Here is a 25343-nt window from a genome sequence, read left to right on the forward strand (position 1 = left end):
GGAGGACCAAGGCACTCTTCATATAATTAAAATGCCTTTATTTGTAGGGCATGTTCAATGGAACAACGATTTTTTTTAAATTACTCTGGCACGTTTTCGACTGCATGGCGTTTGTCAGGGATACAGTGCCTTCAGAAAGTATTCACACCCCTTGACATTTTCCACATTTTGTTACAGTCTGAATTTAAAATGGATTACATTTAGATGTTTTTTCTCACTGGCCTACACACAATACCCCATAATGTCAAAGTGGAATCATTTTGTTAGAAATGTTTACAAATGAATCAAAAATGAAAAGCTGAAATGTCTTGAGTCAATAAGTATTCAACCCCTTTGTTATGGCGTGCCTAAATAAGTTCAGGAGTAAACATTTGCTTAACAACTCACAAGTTGCATGGACTCACTATGTGTGCAGTAATAGTGTTTAACATGATTTTTGAATGACTACCTCATCTCTGTACCACACACATACAGTTATCTGTAACGTCCCTAAGTCGAGGAGTGAATTTAAAACACAGATTCAACCACAAAGACCAGGGACGTTTTCCTTCCTTACATCCTTGTCAATCATTGGTTCATTGGTGAAATTAGCATTATGACAATATCTTTAATTAAATCATTCAAAAACCTTTATTAATGCAATTGCAGACAGAAGTTGACAATCAGGAACATAGCACGCATGTTTCTGAGTAAGTTCTGCATCAAACAAAAAGTCTCCAGTTGTTTTGTTACACCCTCAGTCTATCCTGGTGATGTCACTACCTACGTCATTACCTTTTTACTCCTGAGACCAAAACCCTATATAAACAATGGCTTTTAGTGTTATCTAAAACTTAGCAGTAAACGTCCACTCCCCAAAGCTGATTTATTGTGGAATGTTTGACTAGTCTTATCTCCTCCACTCCCCTGCAGAGCTCCTTCTTCACAGTCACACATTCTCAGAGGGGCCATTTTATAAGAAAGAGAGAGAGAGAGAACTAAAAAACTATTGTGGAATACTAAACCTCTACAATGAATATATATTGTTAATCTGTAGTCTAGGACCCTATAAATGTAAGGAGGGAGGGGTCTTATAACACCTCCCATTCTATTAATACTACATAAGAATGATCAATTATTCTAATACATCAAACATTTTGGTACAACCCTTTTAATGACCCCTAGGTGAACCCGACACTGTGATAGGAGAAAACTGAGGATGGATCAATAACATTGTAGTTACTCAACAATTCTAACGCAATTGACAGAGTGAAAAGAAGGAAGCCTGTACAGAATAAAAATATTCCAAAACATGCATCCTATTTGCAACAAGGCACTAAAGTAATACTGCAAAGAATGTGGCAAAGCATTTACAAACTTGTTGGATGCATTTTCTATTCGTTTTGGTTGTGTATCAGATCATTTTGTGACCAATAGAAATTAATGGAAAATAATGTAGTGTCGTTATGAAAGAAAGCCATCTAAATATATACATAATCGTCTTCATTTTAGCACCAACTGTTAGATAAAAAAATGCTCTGATCTTGTAAATTAATAATTAAAACATTCTAAAGCGCATACATCCACTTGGCAGGTTCGGCCCTACAGAAGCCTATAGCTTGGATGGTCCAATTTCATTCACACAGATTGAGGGCATACAATTAGAATTCTGAATAACGGCACTGTTTTTTATAGCCTACTTCACTGTGGAAAAGGGGCCCCAATACATGTCATGTTGATGTGATTTTCAATTTGCTTCCATGATTGGTTTAACATTCGTCTCCCTTTATAAGGGAATCATCTAAAACAATTGCTATTTGTATTTACAATCCCCTTCTCCCTTTGGATTACTCATTTACCTAGGTCTTATAAATAGCTCTTATCCATGTATAAATTACAGTGCATGGAGAATGACGTTATTTCTATCAGAAAAAATAAAGTAGGATGCTTTTTCCACTTGGAACCGGCAGGTTCGCGCGACCTTATTCATGGTTTCCTCACGCATAAACATGATGGAATTAAGAGAGAATTAAGGGCTCTATTCATTTAGATCCTTTTTAGCTGAGATCAGCATAAGTTGTTTTGGTGGAACTATGTTAGAGCTGTCAAATCCAGACGTGACTCTCTGCCTTATACCTGAAGCGGACATTGCCATTGGCTGCACAGAGTCGCTTTAACATCCTTGTTTACAAGTTCGAACACTGGAATGTGATATGTAATCTACACCTCATTTAGCATGATTAGAAATCATCTTTATTTTTGATTTTTCAATTTGAGCATAATTATTTCTATATAGCCTACACTTTCTCATTCTGAACTTCAAACATGAGTGGGGCGGATGTGGCTTCGAGACAATGATCGCAAGAGCAGCTGCTCACCGATTTGGACTTCAATGCAGTTCCACCTCCAAAACGTCCACTATGCGGATGTCTGCTATTGCCGGTTAACACTTGATCTGATTGAATCTAGGTCTTTGTCAAGGTCAGAATACAGCATATCTGTAGACACACCTCCACCCAACCTGGTCTCAGAGCAATTCTTATTATTCTGTATCTAAATACGAGACACTCCATTTACATTTCGTATGGTATGTATTAATCTGTGGCTGTCCATCACCCATTGCGTATGATTTGTTACGAATTCCAATTCATAGTATCTGTGAATTTGCAAAAATATACCATATGTTATGGATTCTAGCTAGGTGTTAACGTTAGCTAGCTCGCTAACTTTAGCTAGACTAGTGGTTAGGGTTAAGGTGAGGGGAAGGGTTAGCTACCATGCTAAGTAGTTGAAAAGTTGTCCATGATGAGATTCGTACTCGCAACCTTTAGGTTACTAGACGTTTGCGTTATATGTCCACCCAGACTAACCAGCCTACATTTGTTTTTGACTTAATGTAACCATCTGTCTTATGTAACCATACCAAACGTAACATATCATACTAATTTGCGTGTCCCGGATTTGTTTACTATGTTATGTCTAGTCTGAGACCGGGCTGCTCCGCCACACCTTCCTTTCTTTGATCTCCACCCCAAATGAATAGCGGGTGAATATCATCCTATTCCCGTGCTTAAATTCAAGGTCAGAATACGGGCTGAGAGAAACATGCATGTACAGAGAATTACATTCTATTTACGCGTGATCAACTCAAGTCGGAAGTTATTATTGCGTCCTAACACAGTCCATTTGACCCCATCACATCAGATTAGTAAGCAGTTGTTTGAAATAACACATGTTTTCATAGTAAGGCAGCTAGGCTAAACCTTAACAATAAAAAAAAAGGTATGATCTGTCAACAATAATTGAAATATGTAATCTCTCAATAAAAAATACATTACAATATAGAAAAAAAGTATAGTAATGAGAAAATATGAAATGTTGGACTCGTTATGAGTGAATGCAGCTTTCCTTGACACTTCATAAGGAGAAAAAAATTAAAATACAAAAATGTAAACTGGCGTTTCAACCAGATAGTTCTTATTGTTCGAGTTTTTGACAGCATTAACTGTCTGCCTAGTTGTTGTGCAAGTCATAAAAGAAAGTGTTTTAAAAATACAATAACTGTCACATGGTGTTGATTGTCTAAACCTTTCTTGAAACCTTCCCCCAAATATTATGAGGGGGCTTTGTGGTGGGTCTGTATTACCTTGTTGGTTACAGCAAGCAGAGATGACCACGCCATCTAGTTAAATCAACTTTAATGTTGTTCCGCCATTTGCTATGATAGAATGACCTTTCGGCAGGCCCCTGATAAGCCGTTAAACAATATGTGCTCGAAGAAGACAAACGGGTGGCTTGAAGAAACGGATTCATTTTAGACATTGGATTATAGATTCCCGTCGACAGAGATGCGACTCTATGGAGTTATGGAATAATCCCTGTGGAGAATTGGTTATTCCAATTGATTTTCGTGTTCTAATCCCGTCTAAGACTCCAAAAGAAATGCGCCTTTCAGGGGAAAATAGGTCAAGTGTCCAGACACCGTCTTGACCAGCAGCTGTATCCATACCTTAATTTGCATTTTTGACTTTTAATAATTGCATGCCCAATTATCCCTAGCTTGGTGGCCTAGTTTTCATGGGCGGGCCCACATTGAATGGAAGGAAAAGCTGATTGTTTATTCAGAGGCTATGAGTTGACTCCGTAATATTGAAACATTGAAACATAATAGATGCATATTTATCAATATCAAAAGGCAATCCTTATTAGTAATTGGTGCCGCATGTCAAGTCAAAGAAAACTCTTTAGAAACCTGACCTAACGCTTATGTTAAGGAAAGCAATTTATCCTAATGAAAATTGGATTTACATTAAGTATTTGTGTTCTTTATTAAACATTTTCCCACAACCATGTAAAGTGTTAGTAAATGACGATTGACCCGTTAAACCTTTGAAATGAATAGACGTTAAAAGCTGCTCCACAATAATACAGACATGAGCTGAAAATGAAGCCCTTATTCAAGATTAAAATGGTTTAGATGAAATATTGAATGCAGTCACAACCTTCCGTGTTCTGTAGGTACGTGAGAATGAATGGCACCATTCAATCCATTTCATCAAAGCCACACGACTTCCACACAACTCACTGGTCCTTTTATTTTTCTATGAAATACACAAAAGGCGGGACAACTGCAAAGGGTTTAATTTTACAAGAAGACCCCAATATATTCTGCCATATTATAATCTCTGAGCAGATATATATATACACAAATAGAAACTCAGTGGACAGTTTTAGGTACACCACCCTGTTGAGGCAGTCAGTTACTGTTCGATTGAATGTTAGAATGAGCAAAACAAGTGACCTAAGCAACTTTGAGCATGGTATGGTCGCCGGTGCCGCGCGCCAGTTCCAGTATCTTAGAAACGGCCGGCCTCCTGGGTTTTTCATGCAGCAGTGTCTAGGGTTTACAGAGAATGGTACGACAAACAAAAAAACATCCAGTCAGCGGCAGTCCTGTAGGCAAAAACAGCTCGTTGATGAGAGGTCGAAGGAGAATGGCAAAGATCGTGCAAGCAACAAGCAAGCTATACAAACTAGCAAATAACAGTGGTGTGCAGCACGGCATCTCGGAATGCACAACTAGTCAGTCCTTGTCACGGATTGGTATTGCTGCAGACGACCATCACCAACATTGGTCAATTGAGGAGTGGAAAAACATTGCCGGGTCCGACGAATCCCAATTCCTGTTGCGTCACGCTGATGGCAGAGTCAGGATTTGGTCCATGGACCCATCCTGCCTGGTGTCAACAGTAGAGGCTGGTGGCAGTGTACTGGTGTGGGGAATGTTTTCCTGGCACACGTTAGGTCCCTTGCTACCAATTGAGTATCTGACCACCACACCTTGTAGAATCCATTCCCCTGAAAAATTCTGCCTGTTCTGGAGGCAAAATTGGGTCTGACCCGGTACTATATTGTATTTATTTCCCCTCTATGGCCTATTTATTGCCTTACCTCCCTACTCTTCTACATTTGCACACACTGTACATAGATTTTTTTTATGTCTTATTATATTGTGTTATTGACTGTACTTGTGTAACTGTTTTTGTCACACTGCTTTGCTTTATCTTGGGCAGGTCACAGTTGTAAATGAGAACTTGTTCTCAACTGGCCACCCTGATTAAAAAACATTGTTTTTTTTTAAAGATAGGTGTACCTATTAAACTGGCCACTGACTATATACTTGTATATCTGTATCAATAGAATGACAGATTATATTGACCATTCTAATCTATTTGCTTAAATAGGCATTGATAACAAATCGACATCTCAATCTTACATTTCAACCATGTAATTACGCAGAAACAATATGTTGCAGCACTGGAGACCATTTATATCCAATCCAGAAAATAAATACACTTGGATATTTTACTCAAAAAATAGTGTTTGGGATCTTTAACTAGGATTCAACATAAATATTTTTTGTTCTTAAATGTATCTGCACAGTATTTAGAATGAATTCTACACAAATACAGTAGATTGATTTAAAACTATTGCCCGAAAATGAGACATGGTAGGTTTTTGGGGGGTTTCAGTATGAGCTATGGTTGACCGGTGATGCAGGTCACTGAGTAAAACATATAGTTTTTAAAAAAATGTTCAGAGGCTCTTGGTGAGTTACTACAACTACTTGTTCTTATGATCAAGCTGTCCAGGCTACGGTATTATATTAGTGCTGTTCACTCGCAACTTATTCACTGGTGTTTTTTTGGGCAGGCACTGTACACGTTCACTCCTGATATTTCTAGAATCTTGATTGTCTGAGTGTTATCAACAATGAGCAGATAACCAAATCAATATGTAAAGATCAGCAGAACTGTGCAGTAGCTGATCAACATCAGGACAAGCATACGTTATGGTCAAGGAAAGATGAGACGCTTTAGCTTAGAAGGTCTGTGCAGATTATAGGATCGTTATGTCATGTAATAACGACACTCAGGGAGTTGTGGTTCTCCAGGTAAAGAATTATACAGCCTTAATTAAAAGAAGCAAAGTGCTTGGAAACTGTTCACATACAACGTAATAGTTCTATTTGACATGTTGACACAAAGTAGACTGCTTGTTTCAAAAGCATCCAGAAGTCAGGGTGCATCTCAATAGCCAAAACCTGCTTCCCCTCATATCCTGTCCTCCTGAGGATTTCTACCATATTGCCTTCCCCCACCCTGCCTTCTCAGATCAGCACAGATGAAGGACAGGAGGACAAACGGAGAAAGTAACGTGAGACTATTGAGATGCATCCCGTTTCTCTGTGGCCTGGTACCAAGCCATGGATTGGCTGTATTTCCTGTCTGTGTATCACATGGTGTCGCGTTACGACTAAAATAGCTTCCTTCCTTTTATCTGCACTGTTCTGAAAGAATTGAAATGAAGAATAAAAAATGTGGGGTCTTTTTTTTGGATCAGTGCAGATGGAGGAGAATGCCAGGAAAGGATATCTAACACTATTGGGACACTGCCGATGACTCATGAGTTACTACTCTTGGATGGTGCTTTTCGAGGTGAAGTTGAGGCCCTCCTCCTGCAGTCTCTTCAGTGCCGGTCCATAGATGTCCTTAGTCATTGGCACCACCAGTCCCTTCGTACGGATTTCTCCTGCAGATTGAAAGACAGTTCAAACTTACATGTCAGGGTTGTACATTCATCTTTAGCAAAATGACAGGTTCTCTGGTGGTGGAATAAGTGTTCATACTCAGTAAAGCCTAATCCACAACTCAGGCATAACACATGCAATAAGAACTCAAGGCTACACTACTGACCGTCCAGCACCATGCGAGCAGCGATGGCTGCAGGGTAGCCCACGGTCTTGGCCATGGCAGAGTAGCCGTTGGGGTCTCCGTAGACCACCAGGCTGATGTGCTTGGTCTCCAGCTCCCCTGTGGAGTGGCGCAGGCCCACGTCATTCCTCATGATAATCATGTCCCGCTCGCCTTTATCTGAAGGAGAGGATATAGGACACAGAGAGACCGAGAAGGAGAAAGAGGATTATACTTAAAATAAAATCTTTACTGACATTTTCTGTATAAAGAGGAATAGAAAGTAGAGAGAAATAATTACTATGGCTGTGTTTACACAGACAGCCCAATTCTAATATTTTTTACACTAATTGGTCTTTTGACCAATCACATCAGATATTTCTCAGAGCTGATGTGATTGGTCAAGAGACCAACTGCAGAAAAAAAAAATATCAAAATTGGAGGAAGAAGAATTTCTTCTCTTACCAAAGGAGAGCCTGGCCTCCAAGTGCTTAGCCAGTGACGCAAGCACAGTCTCTGCATGGGGAACAGCCTCCTTACTCAGCATCCCAAACCTGAACACACACACAATTAAGAACTATATAGCAAAGATATGAGTACAAAGTCCATGCAACTAACCTATCAGGCAATAAGGCTATACCAATATGCTTATCGAATCCTATATCTACATGAAGTATCTAGGGGACTAGGGGCTGATAAGTATCTAGGGGGGTAAGGGATGTATAGTATCTAGGGGACTAGGGGCTGATAAGTATCTAGGGGAGTAGGGGCTGATACAGTTGAAGTCAGAAGTTTACATACACTTAGGTTGGAGACATTAAAACTCGTTTCAACCACTCCACACATTTCTTGTTAACAAACTATAGTTTTGGCAAGTCGGGTAGGACATCTACTTTGTGCATGACACAAGTCATTTTTCCAACAATTGACAGATTATTTCACTTTATCACAATTCCAGTGGGTCAGAAGTTTACATACACTAAGTTGACTGCCTAAACAGCTTGGAAAATTCCAGAAAATGTCATAGCTTATCAGAAGCTTCTAAAGCCAATTGACATAATTTGAGTCAATTGGAGGTGTACCCGTGGATGTATTTCAAGGCCTACCTTCAAACTCAGTACCTCTCTGCTTGACATCATGGGAAAATCAAAAGAAATCAGCCAAGACCTCAAGAAAAAAAAAATTGTATAGCTCCACAAGTCTGGTTCATCCTTGGGAGCAATTTCCAAACACCTGAAGGTACCACGTTCATCTGTACAAACAATAGTATGCAAGTATAAACATCATGGGACCACGCAGCCGTCATACCGCTCAGGAAGGAGATGCGTTCTGTCTCCTAGAGATGAACGTACTTTGGTGCGAAAAGTGCAAATCAATCCCAGAACAACAGCAAAGGACCTTGTGAATATGCTGGAGGAAACAGGTACAAAAGTATCTATATCCACAGTAAAATGAGTTCTATATCGACATAACCTGAAAGGCCGCTCAGCAAGGAAGAAGCCACTGCTCCAAAACCACCATAAAAAGCCAGACTACGGTTTGCAACTGCACATGGGGACAAAGATAGTACTTTTTGGAGAAATGTCCTCTGGTCTGATGAAACAAAAATTGAACTGTTTGGCCCTAATGACCATCATTATGTTTGGAGGAAAAATGGGGAGGCTTGCAAGCCGAAGAACACCATCCTAACCGTGAAGCACAGGGGGGGCAGCATCATGTTGTGGGGGTGCTTTGCTACAGGAGGGACTGGTGCACTTCACAAAATAGATGGCATCATGAGGCAGGAAAATTATGTGGATATATTGACGCAACATCTCAAGAGAGTCAGGAAGTTAAAGCTTGGTCACAAATGGGTCTTCCAAATGGACAATGACCCCAAGCATACTTCCAAAGTTGTGGGAAAATGGCTTAAGGACAACAAAGTCAAGGTATTGGAGTGGCCATCACAAAGCCCTGACCTCAATCGTATAGAAAATGTGTTGGCAGAGCTGAAAAAGCATGTGTGAGCAAGGAGGCCTACAAACCTGACTCAGTTACACCAGCTCTGTCAGGAGGAACGGCTCAAAATTCAACCAACATATTCTGAGAAGCTGGTGGAAGGCTACCCGAAAGTTAAACAATTTAAAGTCAATGCTACCAAATACTAATTGAGTGTATGTAAACTTCTGACCCACTGGGAATGTGATGAAAGAAATAAAAGCAGAAAGAAATCCTTCTCTACTATTACTCTGACATTTCACATTCTTAAAATAAAGTGGTGATCCTAACTGACCTAACACAGGGAATTTTTACTAGAATCAAGTGTCAAGAATTGTGAAAAACTGACTTTAAATGTATTTGGTTAAGGTGTATGTAAACTTCGACTTCAACTGTAAGTATCTAGGGGGGTAAGGGATGTGTAGTATCTGGGGGGGGGGGGGGGGGTGATACACTGTATATACAAAAGTATGTGGACACCCCTTCAAATGAGTGGATTCAGCTATTTCAGCCACACTCGTTGCTGACAGGTGTATAAAAATCGAGCATACTGCCATGCCATCGCCATAGACAAACATTGGCAGTAGAATGGCCTTACTGAAGAGCTCAGTGACTTTCAACGTGGCACCATCATAGAATGCCACCTTTCCAACAAGTCAGTTCGTCAAATTTCTGCCCTGCTAGAGCTGCCCTGTTCAGCTGTAAGCGCTATTACTGTGAAGTGGAAACATCTAGGAGCAACAATGGCTCAGCCGCGAAGTGGTAGACCACACAAGCTCACAGAACGGGATCGGCGAGTGCTGAAGCACATAGCTTGTAAAAATCGTCTGCAACACTCATTACCGAGTTCCAAATTGCCTCTGGAAGCAACGTCAGCACAAGAACTGTTCGTCGAGAGCTTCATGAAATGAATTTCCATGGCCGAGCAGCCGCACACAAGCCTAAGATCACCATGCGTATTGCCAGGCATTGGCTGGAGTGGTGTAAAGCTCAACGCCATTGGACTCTGGAACAGTGGAAACGTGTTCTCTGGAGTGATGAATCAGACTTCTCCATCTGGCAGTCCGACCGACGAATCTGGGTTTGGTGGATGCTAAGAGAACGCTACCTGCCCCAATGCATAGTGCCAACTGTAAAGTTTGGTGGAGGAGGACTAATGGTCTGGGGCTGTATTTCATGGTTTGGACCTTTAGTTCCAATTGAAGGGAAATCTTAATGCTACAGCATACACTGACATTCTAGACAATTCTGTGCTTCCAACTTTGTGGTAATAGTTTGGGAAGGCCCTTTCCTGTTTCAGCATGACAATGTCCCGTGCACAAAGCGAGGTCCATAAAGAAATGGTTTGTAAGATCTTTACTGGCCTGTACAGAGGGCTGACCTCAACCCCATCGAACACCTTTGGGATAAATTGGAACGCCAGGCTTAAACGCCCGACATCAGTGCCCGACCTCACTATGCTCTTGTGGCTGAATGGAAGCAAGTCCCTGCAGCAATGCTCCAACATCTAGTGGAAAGTCTTCCCAGAAGAGTGGAGGCTGTTATAGCAGCAAAGGGGGGACCAACTCCATATTAATGACCATGATTTTGGAATGACATGTTCACATACTTACACTACATGACCAAAAGTATCTAGGGGGGGTGGGGGGGCTGTGTAGTACCTAGGGGATGTGTAGTACACCTAGAAGGGTAGGGGCTGTGTAGTACCTAGGGGATGTGTAGTACACCTGGGGGGTGGGGTAGGAGCTGTGTAGTACCTAGGGGATGTGTAGTACACCTAGGGGGGGGGGGGGGGGGGGGGGGGGCTGTGTAGTACCTAGGGGATGTGTAGTACACCTAGGGGATGTGTAGTACACCTGGGGGGTGGGTTAGGGGCTGTGTAGTACCTAGGGGATGTGTAGTACATCTAGGGGGGGTAGGGGATGTGTGACAATGTGGATTTCATGCATATACAGTGTATGGCTATGGTTAGGACAAGGGCCTCACCATTTGAGTGTCTCCATTTTGAAGGGGTCTTGGCCGATGCGGTCGTAAACAGCTCCCTCAAAGGCCTTCTCAGAGGTAGAGGGGGGCAGGCCAATCTGGTTACACAGCAGCTCTTTCTGTTGTATAGGGAAAAGACAGAATATGGGTAAAGAACCGCCCAAGAGGCATGAGCTCGTAATAAAGTTGTTATAAGCAGGATTCTTACCCAGGAGACGGGAGCGGAGGTGTGCTTCAGCATGGGGCAGGGGTCAGTGTTGATCAGACCCAGCTTCACAAAGCCACTCATGGCCTCAGAGAAACCCTGGTGGACAAGACACATAATTTACTGACCACTGAATCAGACAGGAGGAAAGAATAGTAGTGACCCCAATGTTGTTAGCAGCACCATGCTCCAACCAATTAGCACCACATTGTTGTAGAGGTCAGTGGCAGTACCTACCTTGAAGCGGAGTGTTCCTCTGATGAGTGTGTGTGCTGACTCGATGCCGTACTGTTCTGAGTATTTGGTGCTGTCGCGGTTGGGGAAGCCCTCCAGGTTGAAGCCGGGCAGGAAGTCCATGGGAGCCGTGGATTCCATCAGAGTGCCGCCCGCTGGGATGCTCACCACCTGGGAACAGAGGATGAAGTTACCCCGGAACACTGATCTAAGGTCAGCTTTGCATCACCTGCCCTTATGGTTCAGGTTAAGTTTTTGGGGAGGATATGCTGATGCGAGATGGTCACTGTACCTCGTTGTCCTTGAGGAAGATGGCAGGGCTGATGGTATTGAGGAGGACTCCATATGGACTCCAGCTGAATTTGTAGCGCAGAGGATTGTCTGAGCATTCTGGTGCAGGGAGTCCACCACAGAATGAACTGTATGACTCAATCTAAGGAGACACACATTTTAAAGCCATTTACACATAGACATCTACCTAATGTTGTCCACACGGTCATATTTACATTAAAAAAATTACAAATCAAAGACACACCGTTTCAATCTGTTGGGCCCGCAATTAATAATGCTGCCAAGGAAACTGACAAGATGCCAGTCATCTCTTTGACATATGCTCAATCAATCATTATGTACAGCCCCACAATCACCCAAACACTTCCTCTCAAAATCACAAATCACTCAAACGTATAGATTGTCACAATCTTCCTCACACGTTTCACTTACAGTGCAGCCGTCCGCCTTGGCTTGGTCGATGCACTCCATAGCCAGCATGTGGTCGATGCCAGGGTCCAGGCCCATCTCATTCACTATAGTGATGCCAGCTTCCTCAGCACTGGAAGGAAACACACAGAAAACCCCATTCAGCCACACCAGAACCCACATGGAGCCAATACACTTGACTACTAGCTTATCCGGGCTAATGCCATGCCAAGTAATTAGGTCAAGTGTCTTGGTGCCTGCCTGCCTGTAGTTTACATTAAGTCAACTGTGTATCAAATAGCCCAAGGTTAGCATTTAGACAACATAAAACACATTTTACCATTAAATCTCCACTTCTACATAGATATGTTTTCCCCTAAGCCCACCCCTCTCGCTCGTACTTTAAAACCTAGTGGAATCTCTTCCCCATGCACTTCTCTCCTACCTCTGTTGAAGGTCCTTCATGGCTGGACTCAGGTAGCTGGCTGTCACCATGTTTACCTTCTTGTTGATGCAGTGTTTGGCGATCACAGGATGATACCCGTACGGCAGCATACTGAGGGCATAAACAGCACATGTGACAATGACACACTCACCTCAGGTGTGTGTGTGTGTGTGTGTGTGTGTGTGTGTGTGTGTGTGTGTGTGTGTGTGTGTGTGTGTGTGTGTGTGTGTGTGTACCTAATGACTAAGTCATGGTCTTTGACCAGGGACTCCAGATGGCCCTCCTGACTGGTGACATCCAGCATGACAGGGATCGTGTTGGGGTATTTCCCTGCCAGCTCCTCTGCCTGGGTCAACAACACTGATGCTAAAACACAAGAAGACATGAAAACAAAAAAATGGGCCAGGGCTTGGGCCCTGAGGCATCCCTTACATTTCATTAAGTAATTGGAGATGTACACACAATAGACTGCATCCAGTTAAACATTTAAATAATGAATTCATCATCAGCTGGGTATTTGTGAATATAGTGGGAATAGTACAACATTTCCTTTTCAGAGGCTTACCAACAGTGATTTGAGTCCCTGGGTCCCGGGTGAGGTACTCAATGACAGGGCCCGACACGTAACCTGAACCCAGTAGTAGCACTCGCTTCATTCCACTCCTCTTCATGATCTTGGCTTGCTCACTGAGGGAAAGTTATACAGCGTGAGCACAGAATAAAGTCGTCACAGGCAGAGTTTCTTTCTCACACACACATAATGATTAGCTGAAGCAATCTTGCTCAGAGTTATAACCAGTGATTTGCTTACCAAGCAGAGATGGGGATGTGGGTGGGCAATAAAATTAATTTAATATAAAATCGTCCACAGTCTTAATTACATCCTCGTAAGAAATTACTACTTAACAACCAATGGGGGGGTGACAAAATATTACAGGAGGGAATTCCCCCACCCACATCACCAGGCAAATCACACACTAAAAATGAAAGACTAAGATTTTTTGTAAACCCCAAGCTGATGCACTGTGGTGAAGTATATTAAATCAAAACTAAAATGGGATTCAATCAATTAAATGTATTCACATTTTTTAAAAACAGGGTGATCAGCAAATACTCAACAAAATGTGATTCAAACAGACATGAAATTTTAAATAAAACAGGATGATTCCAATACTGGCCACCATACAGTCCAAAGGTCATCATGGCAGCCTCTATCATACAGTGACCTGCAGAATCCCCCAATACACCCTCCCCCACAGAATCCCCAGGGTGTTGGCAGGATCCAATCAGCAGCCTCAGCCTAATTGGACGTGACACTGTACATGTGCACAAGAGTACGTAGAGCCGGCATGAGGTCCGGCAAGCCATCCACTGACAATGTAGGGGGTGGCCTCTAATTAAAAAATAGACGGGGGATTCCCCTCAGAAGCCTATTTGCCTCATGTTTACATATCTTAAGAGCAATACCCAGAGGGATTTGAAGACTTAAGATCCTGAGACATGGCTTGTCTAGAGGTGAAACTAAGGTCAACTCATCAACCAAAAACCACTCAAAATGGTATGAAACAGAAGCCTTGCTCTTAGCATCATCGTTATAAAGAAGGGGTTGCCACCATTTCTAGTTGTACTCTCTCTTGCTCCCTCTCCAGGTTGACCATGCTTGAAGAGGCTTGAACGTGGTGGCCTTTGAGTGATCATTTTGAACACAAAGTGCTCATCTGGGTCATGGTTCAGTCAGGGTCAGACAGATGAAGGTTAAAGTAAGTCAGTGTGAAGATAAACCATGAACAAATTATCAGACCAGAGCAAACCATCTTTCTCTAGCTACTCGTTAAGAAAACCTTGAAAAAGGCACAATACATGAATGCAGTAGTCTAAGAAAGCTTCTGAAGAAAAGAGCTACAATGTTTAAGAAAGCAAAGTCTATGTGAAAAGAACAAGGGAGATAAAAGTCCTCTTTTTGCATGCAAGTTTATATTTGATTAGTAAACAAATATTTTGGTTAAAAACATTGAAGTTATTATGATTGATGGTGGAAGATTTTCAAATTTCGCAACAGAGGGAACAATGAACGGAAAAGGGATGATTTTCTTGTTTGCATGCCAAAATGAAGGGACAGGACACTGCGCGATGGGACAGAGGGTGGTGGTGTTTTAGAATGAGAAAAGACTTGTCTACCCACGAAAGAGCCCCTCAGTGAGAGAAAACTCCTGCGTCTCAGTAGAAGTGGCGGCAGCGGCGATGGCATGTTAGCCATGCAAGGTGTTAGGGCGGGGGTAGACTGGCACACATCAGCACACCGTGAGCACACTGTGCAAGGACGGAACAACAAGGTGAGGGTTAGTGGAAACTCTGGCAGACGGCACCTGATGACCTGTAGCGAAATGCCCTGAGTCTGGGGCAAGATAGAGCCTCCCCTGCTGGGTGGAGGACATTATACCCTGAAGCCTGAGCTTGACAATGAGGGAGGGGAAAAGCTACAAATAAGCAACTATTAAGCACATGTAGTCTATTACTATAATGTGTCTACTATGCTGCTCACTAGGAATGCTATGCTAATGCTATGTCGTAGACTACAGTTTGTAGCGGATGTCAAATATGACACCTACTGAATGTTTTACCTGTAAAGGAATCTTTAGAGATGTCTTTCTTAGATTGGCATCATAACCTCCATGATGTGACAGGCATATTTACCAAAGCAATTTCAGATGTATTTATTGGAAAACACGAAGCCAACAACATGAAGCTTACCAAACTAGCATACAATTGTGCAGAAAATGCCTTCTCAGATCAGTTATTATATAGATAAAAACAATTAAACGGCATTTGTTAACATTAAAGAAAGCACATTCAAATCTCAAGGGCTTCAACAGTAAAATCTATTTTGTTATAACAGTCACACTTAAAATCATCCTGAAAACACACAAAAGATATTTAAACAAGAAAGCCATTCTGAAACCACGAGATATTTTGACATGCAATCTTACCTTCGTTCACGAAGATCTTCAATGTATTCAAACTTTGGGGTAAGCTTTCCTTCTGACGTTATCACAGCCTTCAATGGATGAAAGATGAACAAAACTAAAACGTCCAATGTCTTTCAAAATGAATACAAATGTACAAATATGACATAACTGACAAAAATAAATGTCTGACAAAACAAGTCACTGTCTATTACGCTACTACAGCACGTCACATGACAACTGTGGTACAAAAGTCAAATAAAAAAAAACATGTATACAGATTGTAAACTCTCTCCTGAAATCAACATACTTCAGCGTAAAACACACAATGCAGCCAACAACAAGATCTTGGTTAGCTATTATCGCATAGCAGTAACAAATCATTACATAACTAGTTTCATGTAAAGCTGCATCAAGGTTTCAAGTCCATATGCCTTTTCGTTCATGATGCAAAAATGATTGAGTAAGAGGGATGTGTGTGTGTGTGTGTGTGATACTCACGTCCCTAACTTGAGGTGAGAAGTCCTCTTCTTCAAGGGGTCTGGTGGCATCGGAGGGAAGCTGAGGAAGACAGAACCGGGAAGTACTTGTTAATTCTGCAAAGAACAGAATTCCCCATAAGCAGCCATCACTGGCAAGCAGTGGCAGCAACAGTGTGGGGTCGTCACTAGTTACCACAGTCACAAAGTCGGAATTATGGCTAAACCCTGCCTATTTCTACAATTTCTTCTTAAAATCTGATTTTAAACCTAAACCCAACCCTAACGTAAACCACACTGATAACCTTATGCCTAACCTTAAATTAAGAACAAAAAAGCACATTTTTGTTTTCATACATTTTTACGATACAGTCCATTTTGATTTTTGTGGCAGTGGTAACTAGTGACAAGCACAGTACAGTAATCAGTGGCAGCTACAGTGCGGTAAGCTGGAACGGACAAAGTTAACCTGAGATGTGGTTGTCTGTTTGTATGGCTGCATTCCACAGTTAGACAACCCTCTCCCCAAACAAACAAACAGAGCAGTGCACCTTACCCCAGGAGCTGGTCTTACCATCTCCCAAATGTAGGGAAAGAGGCGGTCTCCAAAATACTCAGTAGCTTCAATGGGAAGCTGGGCAGGAAGGTTATCAATAGAGCACATGAGGATACCTGTGCCCTCCACGCTGGAAAGACAAAGACACAATCAAAGAAGAGCAGATAATATGCAAGGCCTGGTGGGAGTATGGGTGTTTGTACCAATGACTGTATGTGAATGGACAAAGCCATCGATCACAGGACATTAATTCCTATGTGAAGACTCAATAGTGCATTGAAGCCAAATGAAGTCTGTTAAGATGGCGTTTCATGGAGACCTAACATGCAGTTTGAGCTACTCCAGGAAGGGCTGTTGCAGGCTAGCTCAGTGCTGCCCCCTCATACTGAGTAACAAGTTGAAGGCTGACCGGGGTACTGCAAGCTGCCATTATATATATGTTCAAGGACATACATCTGGTGTATTAGAAGCAACCACGATTGTCTTTAAAAAAAAAAGTATTATATTCACACGAAGATTGCCATTTTCCCCTTCACTATAAATGTACCGCGGTCGGCCTTTAACTTCCATGGCTTCAATGAGAGGGGGCAGTCGTTCTACCCTGGTCTGTACCTGTCGTGGTCTATGTGCTGGTCCGCGTCATACATACAGAAGGGCTTATCGATAGTGGTGCACTCAGTCATGAACTCAATAGAGCCGCCCATGTCGGCAGATATGTCACAGATCGCCAGGAGCCTGAGGAAAAAGAAAGACAGGAAGTAATGAGGGAAGATAAGAAAATAGGTAGAGTCCATAGCAGAGTGTTAAATCGGCCAGTCGGATCACGGTGACTGCACTCCACACTCTTTGGATGAGCTCCAGTAGAACGAAAACATTACTGAAGATAAGCATTGACTTTTGACCGCAAACACCTATAGCGGGCTTCTGACTGCGATAGTCCCAGTCCTTATCGCAAATCCAATTGCTCAGGTGATTACCTGGAACTTACTTGTGTGGTAGTTCTGGCCATCCCTCCGTAGCGGCGGCGGAGGGCTTGACGTGCGTCAGGAGTCTCTGGGCATCCAGCCGCCTGAGGAGCCGCGGTGTCTGGGGATCCCAGTAGATGCCGTTGATCAGGCACGTGGTGTAGGGCGCCACCTGAGGCCGGGAGGACAAAAAGCAGGCAGATTCATTGGCAATGCAATCGTTTCCACTACTTCTCCCACACTGCCACTGCTCCCACTATGGCCGCAGCCGCTATGGCTGTTGCCGCCGCTGCTACCACAGCAACCTAAACCAATTCTACCACCACTGACAACTAGTCTTCCACAAATCACCCACTGACCACCCTGTAAGCCACTATAGCCTGTGTTTTGCAATAGGAGAAAATGCTGGCCCCACATGACCCCCCTCCCCCCTCCACTACGAGTGCTTAGTGAGCCAATCAGCTCAGACTTCAGAGGACAGAGCAGTCTGGCTGTGTCAAAGGGCTCGCAGCTCCTGGCTGAGCAGCAGGAACAGGTGAACTTACTGAACTGGTTGCGACAGAGGGAAAGGCAGAGGCAGACTCACGCTGGTTCTGAAGTGTGATGTGTACAGTTCCGGGTGATACTCGTACTCCAGGGGGTCATAAACACCATCACTCTTCCTCATCAGGTGGTGGTGACGACTCAGAACGGTGGCGTACACTCGGGACATGTCTGAAACCAGAGAGACGGAGATAGCAATGTCACACGGTGAACATTAAACAGAACACATACATTAATATGATAATACATATCCTTTCATGTATATTATATGCATTAAATATAGAATATGCAAATGCACCCCATCAGAAATGGGGATGTAGTACCTCCAGTTTGAGACACGTCTTTTAGCTCATGAGGCTCCACGTATTCTACAGGAAGCTCATTGATGATATCTTGTGCACCCTACATTATAGGAGAAAGTAGTTGAAGAGAAGGTATGCATTTCCATGTTGTAGAATTCACTTATCACTGACCTTCCTAACACCTTTATGTACTTGTATGAACAGGTTGTGTTTGGTGATGTTTAGTCATAGTTTGTCTTGGGTTACACTAGGTCTACCTACCTTGGAGACGTTGCCTGTGCCGGTGAAGACAAAAGTCACTGGGCCGATGGACTTGGGCATGAGGCCCATGGAGATCTCGTACCCACAATCCCTCACTGCCTGGATGGCCTGGCTGACATTCCTGTAGTTGTGGGCCATACCGATGTGCTGTGACAAAGGAAGTGATGTCAGAGGTCCAGTGGAGGAAGCATTGAAATTACATGGAATCCACTGGGTCAAATCCTTACCATAAAAGGAGTGTGGTGTCCCAACGCCAGAAAACGAAGTCCCAAACCATGCAAAATATTGATCATTCCTGTGAGGAAGAACATAGGAAAAGGGAAACAAAGTAGGAACACTGCTTTGATAATAGATGTTGGACAAAAGGGAATTTGAAAATAAGGATACGTACTGGAAAAATGTGTACATTCAGCTAGTGTTTATATTTTATTATTTACAATGGTGCCCTGAGGACAATTCTAAATGTAGATCTACCTAGATCAGTACAAGAATGAATCATCTCTGAGAACAGGTTTGGTGTGTAAACAATGCAAAAGCATGAGGCCAAATAAATTGAGGTGTTTCACACTATCTGTAGAATTAGAAACACATCGGGTGACTGACTGTCACCTGTATTCTTGGTTTGCAGGACAAAAGTATACCTGCAACGCCAGCCCACTGTCCGAATGCCACGATACGGAAGCCATTGGCGTCGACCATCTTCTCATAGTCGATGAGACGCACTTCCTAGAAAGACCAGAGGATGTGAATAAACTAGTGCTGGGAATTGCCAGGGACCTCACGATACGATCACCATACTTAGGTGCCGATACGATATGTATTGTGTTTCGATACTGTGATTTTATTGCGATTCGATGTTCCAAACATATTGCTCACCATATGTCTACTGCAGAGGGACAAGAGACACAAGTTTTGATCAGTCATGGAAATAAAAAAAGTGCTGAAAACAAATTGGCTCCCTATTTATAAAAGAAGATGGAGAACAAGCTATAAAAAAGGATGTTTTGGTGCAGGTACAGACAACAAGCGCAAAAATGATATTGCAATATTTTCAAAACCATAAGCTATACCGTCAAAAATAATCTCCCGATATGTAACTGCATATATTCCCCCCTCATTACTATGAATGGAAGAGGCACAGCAGGTGCATCCAAACCATAATGTGAACATGCTTTTTGTTTAGGCTAGGGAACAATACCCATTGACCCAGAACGACTGTCTGACTCTCAGTTTAAGGTCGTACTTCGATAGAGCAACAACGGTCCTACCTTTTTGAGCAGGTCATCCAGTAGACCCATGTTAGCTTCCTGTGCTTTGATGGTGTGAGAGAAGAAGGCGTAGGTCTTTCTGGGATAAAGTTTCTCCTCCGGAGGCCTCTTGACGCCAATGATCAATGAGGCCTCGGAAATGTCCTCGGAAATGATGGCCCCCGCTTTCTCATAATACTGAAATGAAACATACAAAAAGGTAAAATCATTTATTAGCTAGTTCAGAAGACCTTTTCCAATGCCAGTTGCCAACTCCTAACCAAATTGTTACATTCTAACAATAATATATGTTACATGTTGTTTACTAGACATTGGGGAGGTCCTCCTATAGTAACCAGAGACACATCACATATACCTCATTTATAGATCACATTGTGCAGTTTTTTCTCCTATTTTTGCTGAACATAGGCCTCCTTTGATCTCCAGCCATTGACTGTGTGCATGTTTATTCAACGGCAGTGATCTCCAGCCATTGGATGTGTGTATGTTTAACCCAACAACAGTGATCACTCACATTCTCATGGATGGCTCTTCGGTTGGAAGGCTGGACGAGGACCTTGTGGCCAGCATGGACGATCTCTTTAACGTGGCGAGGAGCCAGGGGCGCCCGTCTCTCCCACACGTTGATGTCCTCACGCCGGATGGCCATGACGCTCTTGTGATGCTCATAGCGCCTCTGGCCACAGAGGCAGCTCCTCGTCCCTCTAGCCTGGTGTCTTAGGAGTCGCAACATGGCTATACCTCACTGCTTTAGACAAGAGTGAGAGGGACGAGCCAGTCAAATATTCAGTGATAAATTATCTGCCACAAAATTATCAGACAAAGTATGACATTCACTGCATCCAAATAGAGGAGAGCTTCAAACAGAGGCCATGTAAAATGTCTGGTTTAGTCTGCTAGGAGGCAGGTTGCACAACAGCCAGCGGAAATGCCTGGTTTAGTTAGGAAAGGCTAGAAGATTTTAACGACAGCAACACACACACACTCCTACAAGATGGTTGTACTTGCAATGCTGATTGAATACTCTGTCACCCATCAAATAATTCGTCTGATTTCTGCAAGGCACCTTAACCACATTACATGATCTTTCAAAAGGTTTGATTGATAGATTAGACAATTACACAGTCCTATAGACAACCACCTCACCCCTGAGGGATATGAAATTAGCAGACTGCACTTTTTGAATAAGTAACCTACAGTAGGCTAGCCCACCAGAGGAGAAACCTAAAGGACACAAAACAATAATCTAGCAAGCCAACACTACCGGCAGACAACATGTAGAGATAACGTTAGCTATTACAATTTCAATTGCACGATGGGAGCCAAAACACACTCAAATGACAGACATGGATTTTCGGATGTGTAATGAGCACTAAAACCTTATCAAAACGATATATTTATATCGTCAACAGGCCTATCGGGTCCGCACTCTCATCGGCAAAATGTCCATAAGCACATTTAGACTAATGGCATCGGGTCGAACTCGACTGATAGTTCGCTAAACTAAGTAAAAGGTATTGGATACTGTAGTAAACATTGTGAGACAAACTACAATTAGCATATTTACTCACCTCGAATACTCGAGGAAAGTGTAAACAAATGACAAGTATATCTAACCCACCTTTCTATAACTAGCTAACAGTTACTTTCGCAAACAGATGTCCGATATGCAATGTGGCGGAAGTCTTTCTAGGTGCACAAAGGTAGCCTAGAGTGTCGTTCAGAGGTGACAGGAATATGGCGTGGATGGGATACACAGCACAGTGAATATTGCGATGTAGGCTGTGACCTGCGGAATTCGTAGATATATAAATCAGATAAGGTTATAATGACAGTGGCCATGCCTTACCAGTCAGTGTAATGGATGATATGCGAGGGGAGGGGAGGGGGTAACTGCTGAATTTCCCCAGGTTGCTCCCACCAATCCCATCGCAACGCAAAGGATCGGCCTCTTGTCCTTGTACTTAACTTCTTCTTCGTGGGGTTTATCGGCGGTTGGCATCCAATGTTACGGTGCATTACCGCCACCTACTGTACTGGAGTGTGGGCCAGGGACAGGGGGAAACTAAATCCTAGCTGCCAGCCCCGTTGCTCTTAAAAAAGATAACAAAATATTTGAGACTATATCTAATGACGTTCTACTCAATATACTGTAGCAACCCACAGAGACAGCTGTGTGTTATGAGTTATGCTGTTCATTTGGGGAGAGGAGCACTGCAAGTTTAAGACCATGCTTAGCCATTGTTCCCTCTCTTACGTTTGGTATTAACAAGAGATGGTCACTGTTGTTTTATATTGTGATCTTGATTTATTTGGTGTAGGCAATGGCCAAACAGTAGCCTGTATTGAGTTGGGTTAATAAACCGGGAATTCATAAACTCAAGCCTCTGTCTGGACATTTGTTAATTTATGATCTAGCCAGGTCATTACAATACTCTTTAAACTAATTTCCTGTATCCCCTTCTCCCTCACTAGATCTCAGCCTCTCTCTTTCCTTCTGATACTGCCCACACTGTAGCAATACAGTACATGCTGCACAGTCTCTGTTTCCTGGCAATAATCACAATTTCCTGTTGGATGCTTTCCTTTCAAATTTAAGGACTTATTCAACTGGCTGTGTCCCACCCTTAATCTTGTAAAAATAGCCTCCTCTCTTCTGTCCCTTCCTGCCATCCTCCCTGACTTTTCTCTGTACTTGAAATATATACCTGCCCTTAGTATCTCTATTCCACTGCTCCATCACTGTCCATATCAGTCTTTTTGCCTCTGCCTTGCTCATTGAAACTACAACATCAACATCCCCACTTCTAAGTGCTTGTTTAGCAAGTACATCAACTGTCTCGTTCCTCTCCACCCCCACATGGGCTGGGACCCAAATAAATCTTATCTGTGTACCCATCTGTCTAATCCTGGCATGGGTTTGTAGCACCTCATAAAGCAGGTCCTGTCTGCTACGTGACTTAAAGGACTGGAGACTCATCAACACTGCACATGAATCAGAGCAAATAACTACTCTGTCTGGTTTGACTTCCTCCATCCACTGCAAGGCCAACAGTATGGCCATCAGCTCTGCTGTATTTACAGCCAGATGATCTGCTGTATATATATCCTGCACTACAAATGCTGACCCAGTACGTCCTTGGATCTTTTGAACCATCTGTGTAAATGGCCACAAAATCCTGATACCCAGTATCCAGACATATCTTAAACAAATCAGATGGATCAACAGCCTCCCTGTCTTTCTGTAGTCTCTCCATCACTTCTAGATCAACTACTGGAGGCGGGAGTAGCCATAGTGGGTTCACAGCTATCATTAGACTTAACTCCCTTCCATACAGTCCCATCTCCTTCGCTTGGGAATTACCCACCCACCCAAAGCTTGTGTTCTGTCTTCGGTCATGTTCCCAGCATGCCTGTAAAATCTATTTTTCAGGATGAGACACCCCATGTCCCTGTAGGTTGACCCAATAATTAATTGCCAGCTGCTGTCTCCTAATCTGCAATGGCATATCCCCCATCTCCACCTGTAGTGCAGCCACTGGGGACATCCGAAATACCCCACTATATATTCGGAGTCCTTGTCCCTGTATGACATTTAGCCTTTCCAATGATGTCCGGGCTGCCGAACCATACGCTCTAATGCCATAATCTATTACAGATCAGATTAATGCAACATACATGGTCCTCATTGAGGAACGCCCAGCCCCCCACTCCTTCCTCGTCAGACAGGATCAATGCAACATACATGGTCCTCAATGAGGAACGCCCAGCCCCCCACTCCTTCCCCGTCAGACAGCGCATCACATTTAGCACCTTCTTACACTTTCCCACCCCTCTCTCAATGTGTTCTGCCCAGGTTAGTCTAGTGTCAAAGTATACCCCAAGGAACCTGAAGGCCACAACCTCTCCAAGTTTCTCCCATATAACCTCAAGCATACCTCTTCTCTCACCTTCCTCCTTGTAAAGAACACTGTCTGAGTTTTCTCTACAGAGAACCTGAATCCCCACCGCTCTACCTCATCAATTGCTTCCTGTACCTTCCTGACTATGTATGGCACATTTCTTCCATAAGGGCCCATCATCTGCAAATAACAACCTCCCAATATCGGTATGTAACCTGAAAGTAAACATCATTGATCATGATTGAGAACAACAGAGGACTAATAACTCTCCCCTGTGGTATGCCATTATCCACCAGGTAACTGCTTGATAGAGACTTCCCCACCCTCACCTGGATAGACCTTCCAAACAGGAAATCTTTTATCCAGTTGTATGTTCTTCCTCCTACCACGATAATATCAAGCTTGATTAACAATCCCTCCTTCCACATCATATCATACACCTTCTCCACATCAAAAAAGACAGCTACAACAGTCTCATTCTTCACCTGAGCGTCCTGACCTCTGCTTCTAAGCAGAGCAGTGGGTCCATAGTTCCCCTTCCCTTCCTGAACCCAATCTGATGTGGCGATACTAGCACCCTGATCTCCAGGAAGGAAGTTAGCTTCTCCGTAATCACACGTTCGATAATCTTACATACACGTGATGTTAAAGCTATTGACCAATAGCTTGTTGGCCTCGTTGGGTCCTTCCTTGGCTTCCGGATTGGTACCACTACTGCCTCCTTCCAACTGCCTGGTAGTTTCCCCTCCTCCCACACTGTGTTTTACAACACTACCGACCCGTAGCACTCACGTCTGTAGCCATGAACTGCTTTGAAAGGCTGGTCATGGCTTACATCAACACCATTATCCCAGAAACCCTAGACCCACTCCAATTTGCATACCGTCCTAACAGATCCACAGATGGTGTAATCTCTACTGCACTCGACACTGCCCTTTCCCACCTGGAGAAAAGGAACACCTGTGTGTGAATGCTATTCATTGACTACAGCTCAGCGTTCAACACCATAGTGCTCTCAAAGCTAATCAATAAGCTAAGGACCCTGGGACTAAACACCTCCCTCTGCAACTGGATCCTGGACTTCCTGACGGGCCGCCCCCAGGTGGTGAGGGTAGGTAACAACACATCCGCCACGTTGATCCTCAACACAGGGGATCCCCAGGGGTGCGTGCTCAGTTCCCTCCTGTACTCCCTGTTCACTCATGACTGCACAGCCAGGCACGACTCCAACACCATCATTAACTTTGCCAATGACACAACAGTGGTAGGCCTGATCACCGACAACGACGAGACAGCCTATAGGGAGGAGGTCAGAGACCTAGCCATGTG

At 43.2% G+C, this 25343-nt stretch overlaps 1 protein-coding gene across 6 annotated transcripts; it reads right to left on the reverse strand.

Moving 5' to 3' along the window:
• Positions 1 to 21: 21 nt before the first annotated feature.
• Positions 22 to 22084, reverse strand: aass (aminoadipate-semialdehyde synthase). Of its 6 annotated transcripts, none has more exons than XM_055922388.1 (24): positions 21962 to 22084; positions 20627 to 20857; positions 20113 to 20289; positions 19486 to 19570; positions 19072 to 19139; positions 18845 to 18991; positions 18605 to 18683; positions 18325 to 18452; positions 17762 to 17910; positions 17386 to 17508; positions 16792 to 16903; positions 16240 to 16299; positions 15763 to 15830; positions 13341 to 13462; positions 13012 to 13141; positions 12776 to 12886; positions 12355 to 12463; positions 11924 to 12064; positions 11635 to 11802; positions 11401 to 11496; positions 11196 to 11311; positions 7698 to 7786; positions 7236 to 7412; positions 22 to 7071 (listed from the first exon to the last, which is right to left on the reverse strand). In XM_055922388.1, exons 2-24 carry the CDS (start codon positions 20843 to 20845, stop codon positions 6953 to 6955), a joined length of 2793 nt encoding a protein of 930 aa, XP_055778363.1. In that variant the 5' UTR covers positions 20846 to 20857; positions 21962 to 22084; the 3' UTR covers positions 22 to 6952. The 6 variants fall into 6 exon arrangements, with proteins under 6 accessions (XP_055778363.1, XP_055778358.1, XP_055778361.1 ...); XM_055922383.1 differs by having other exon boundaries at positions 20627 to 20860; XM_055922386.1 differs by lacking the exon at positions 21962 to 22084 and adding an exon at positions 21734 to 21824.
• Between the last annotated feature and the right edge of the window lie 3259 nt (positions 22085 to 25343).

The sequence above is a fragment of the Salvelinus fontinalis genome, chromosome 5 (assembly GCF_029448725.1).
Source record: "Salvelinus fontinalis isolate EN_2023a chromosome 5, ASM2944872v1, whole genome shotgun sequence".
Lineage (NCBI taxonomy): Eukaryota > Metazoa > Chordata > Actinopteri > Salmoniformes > Salmonidae > Salvelinus > Salvelinus fontinalis.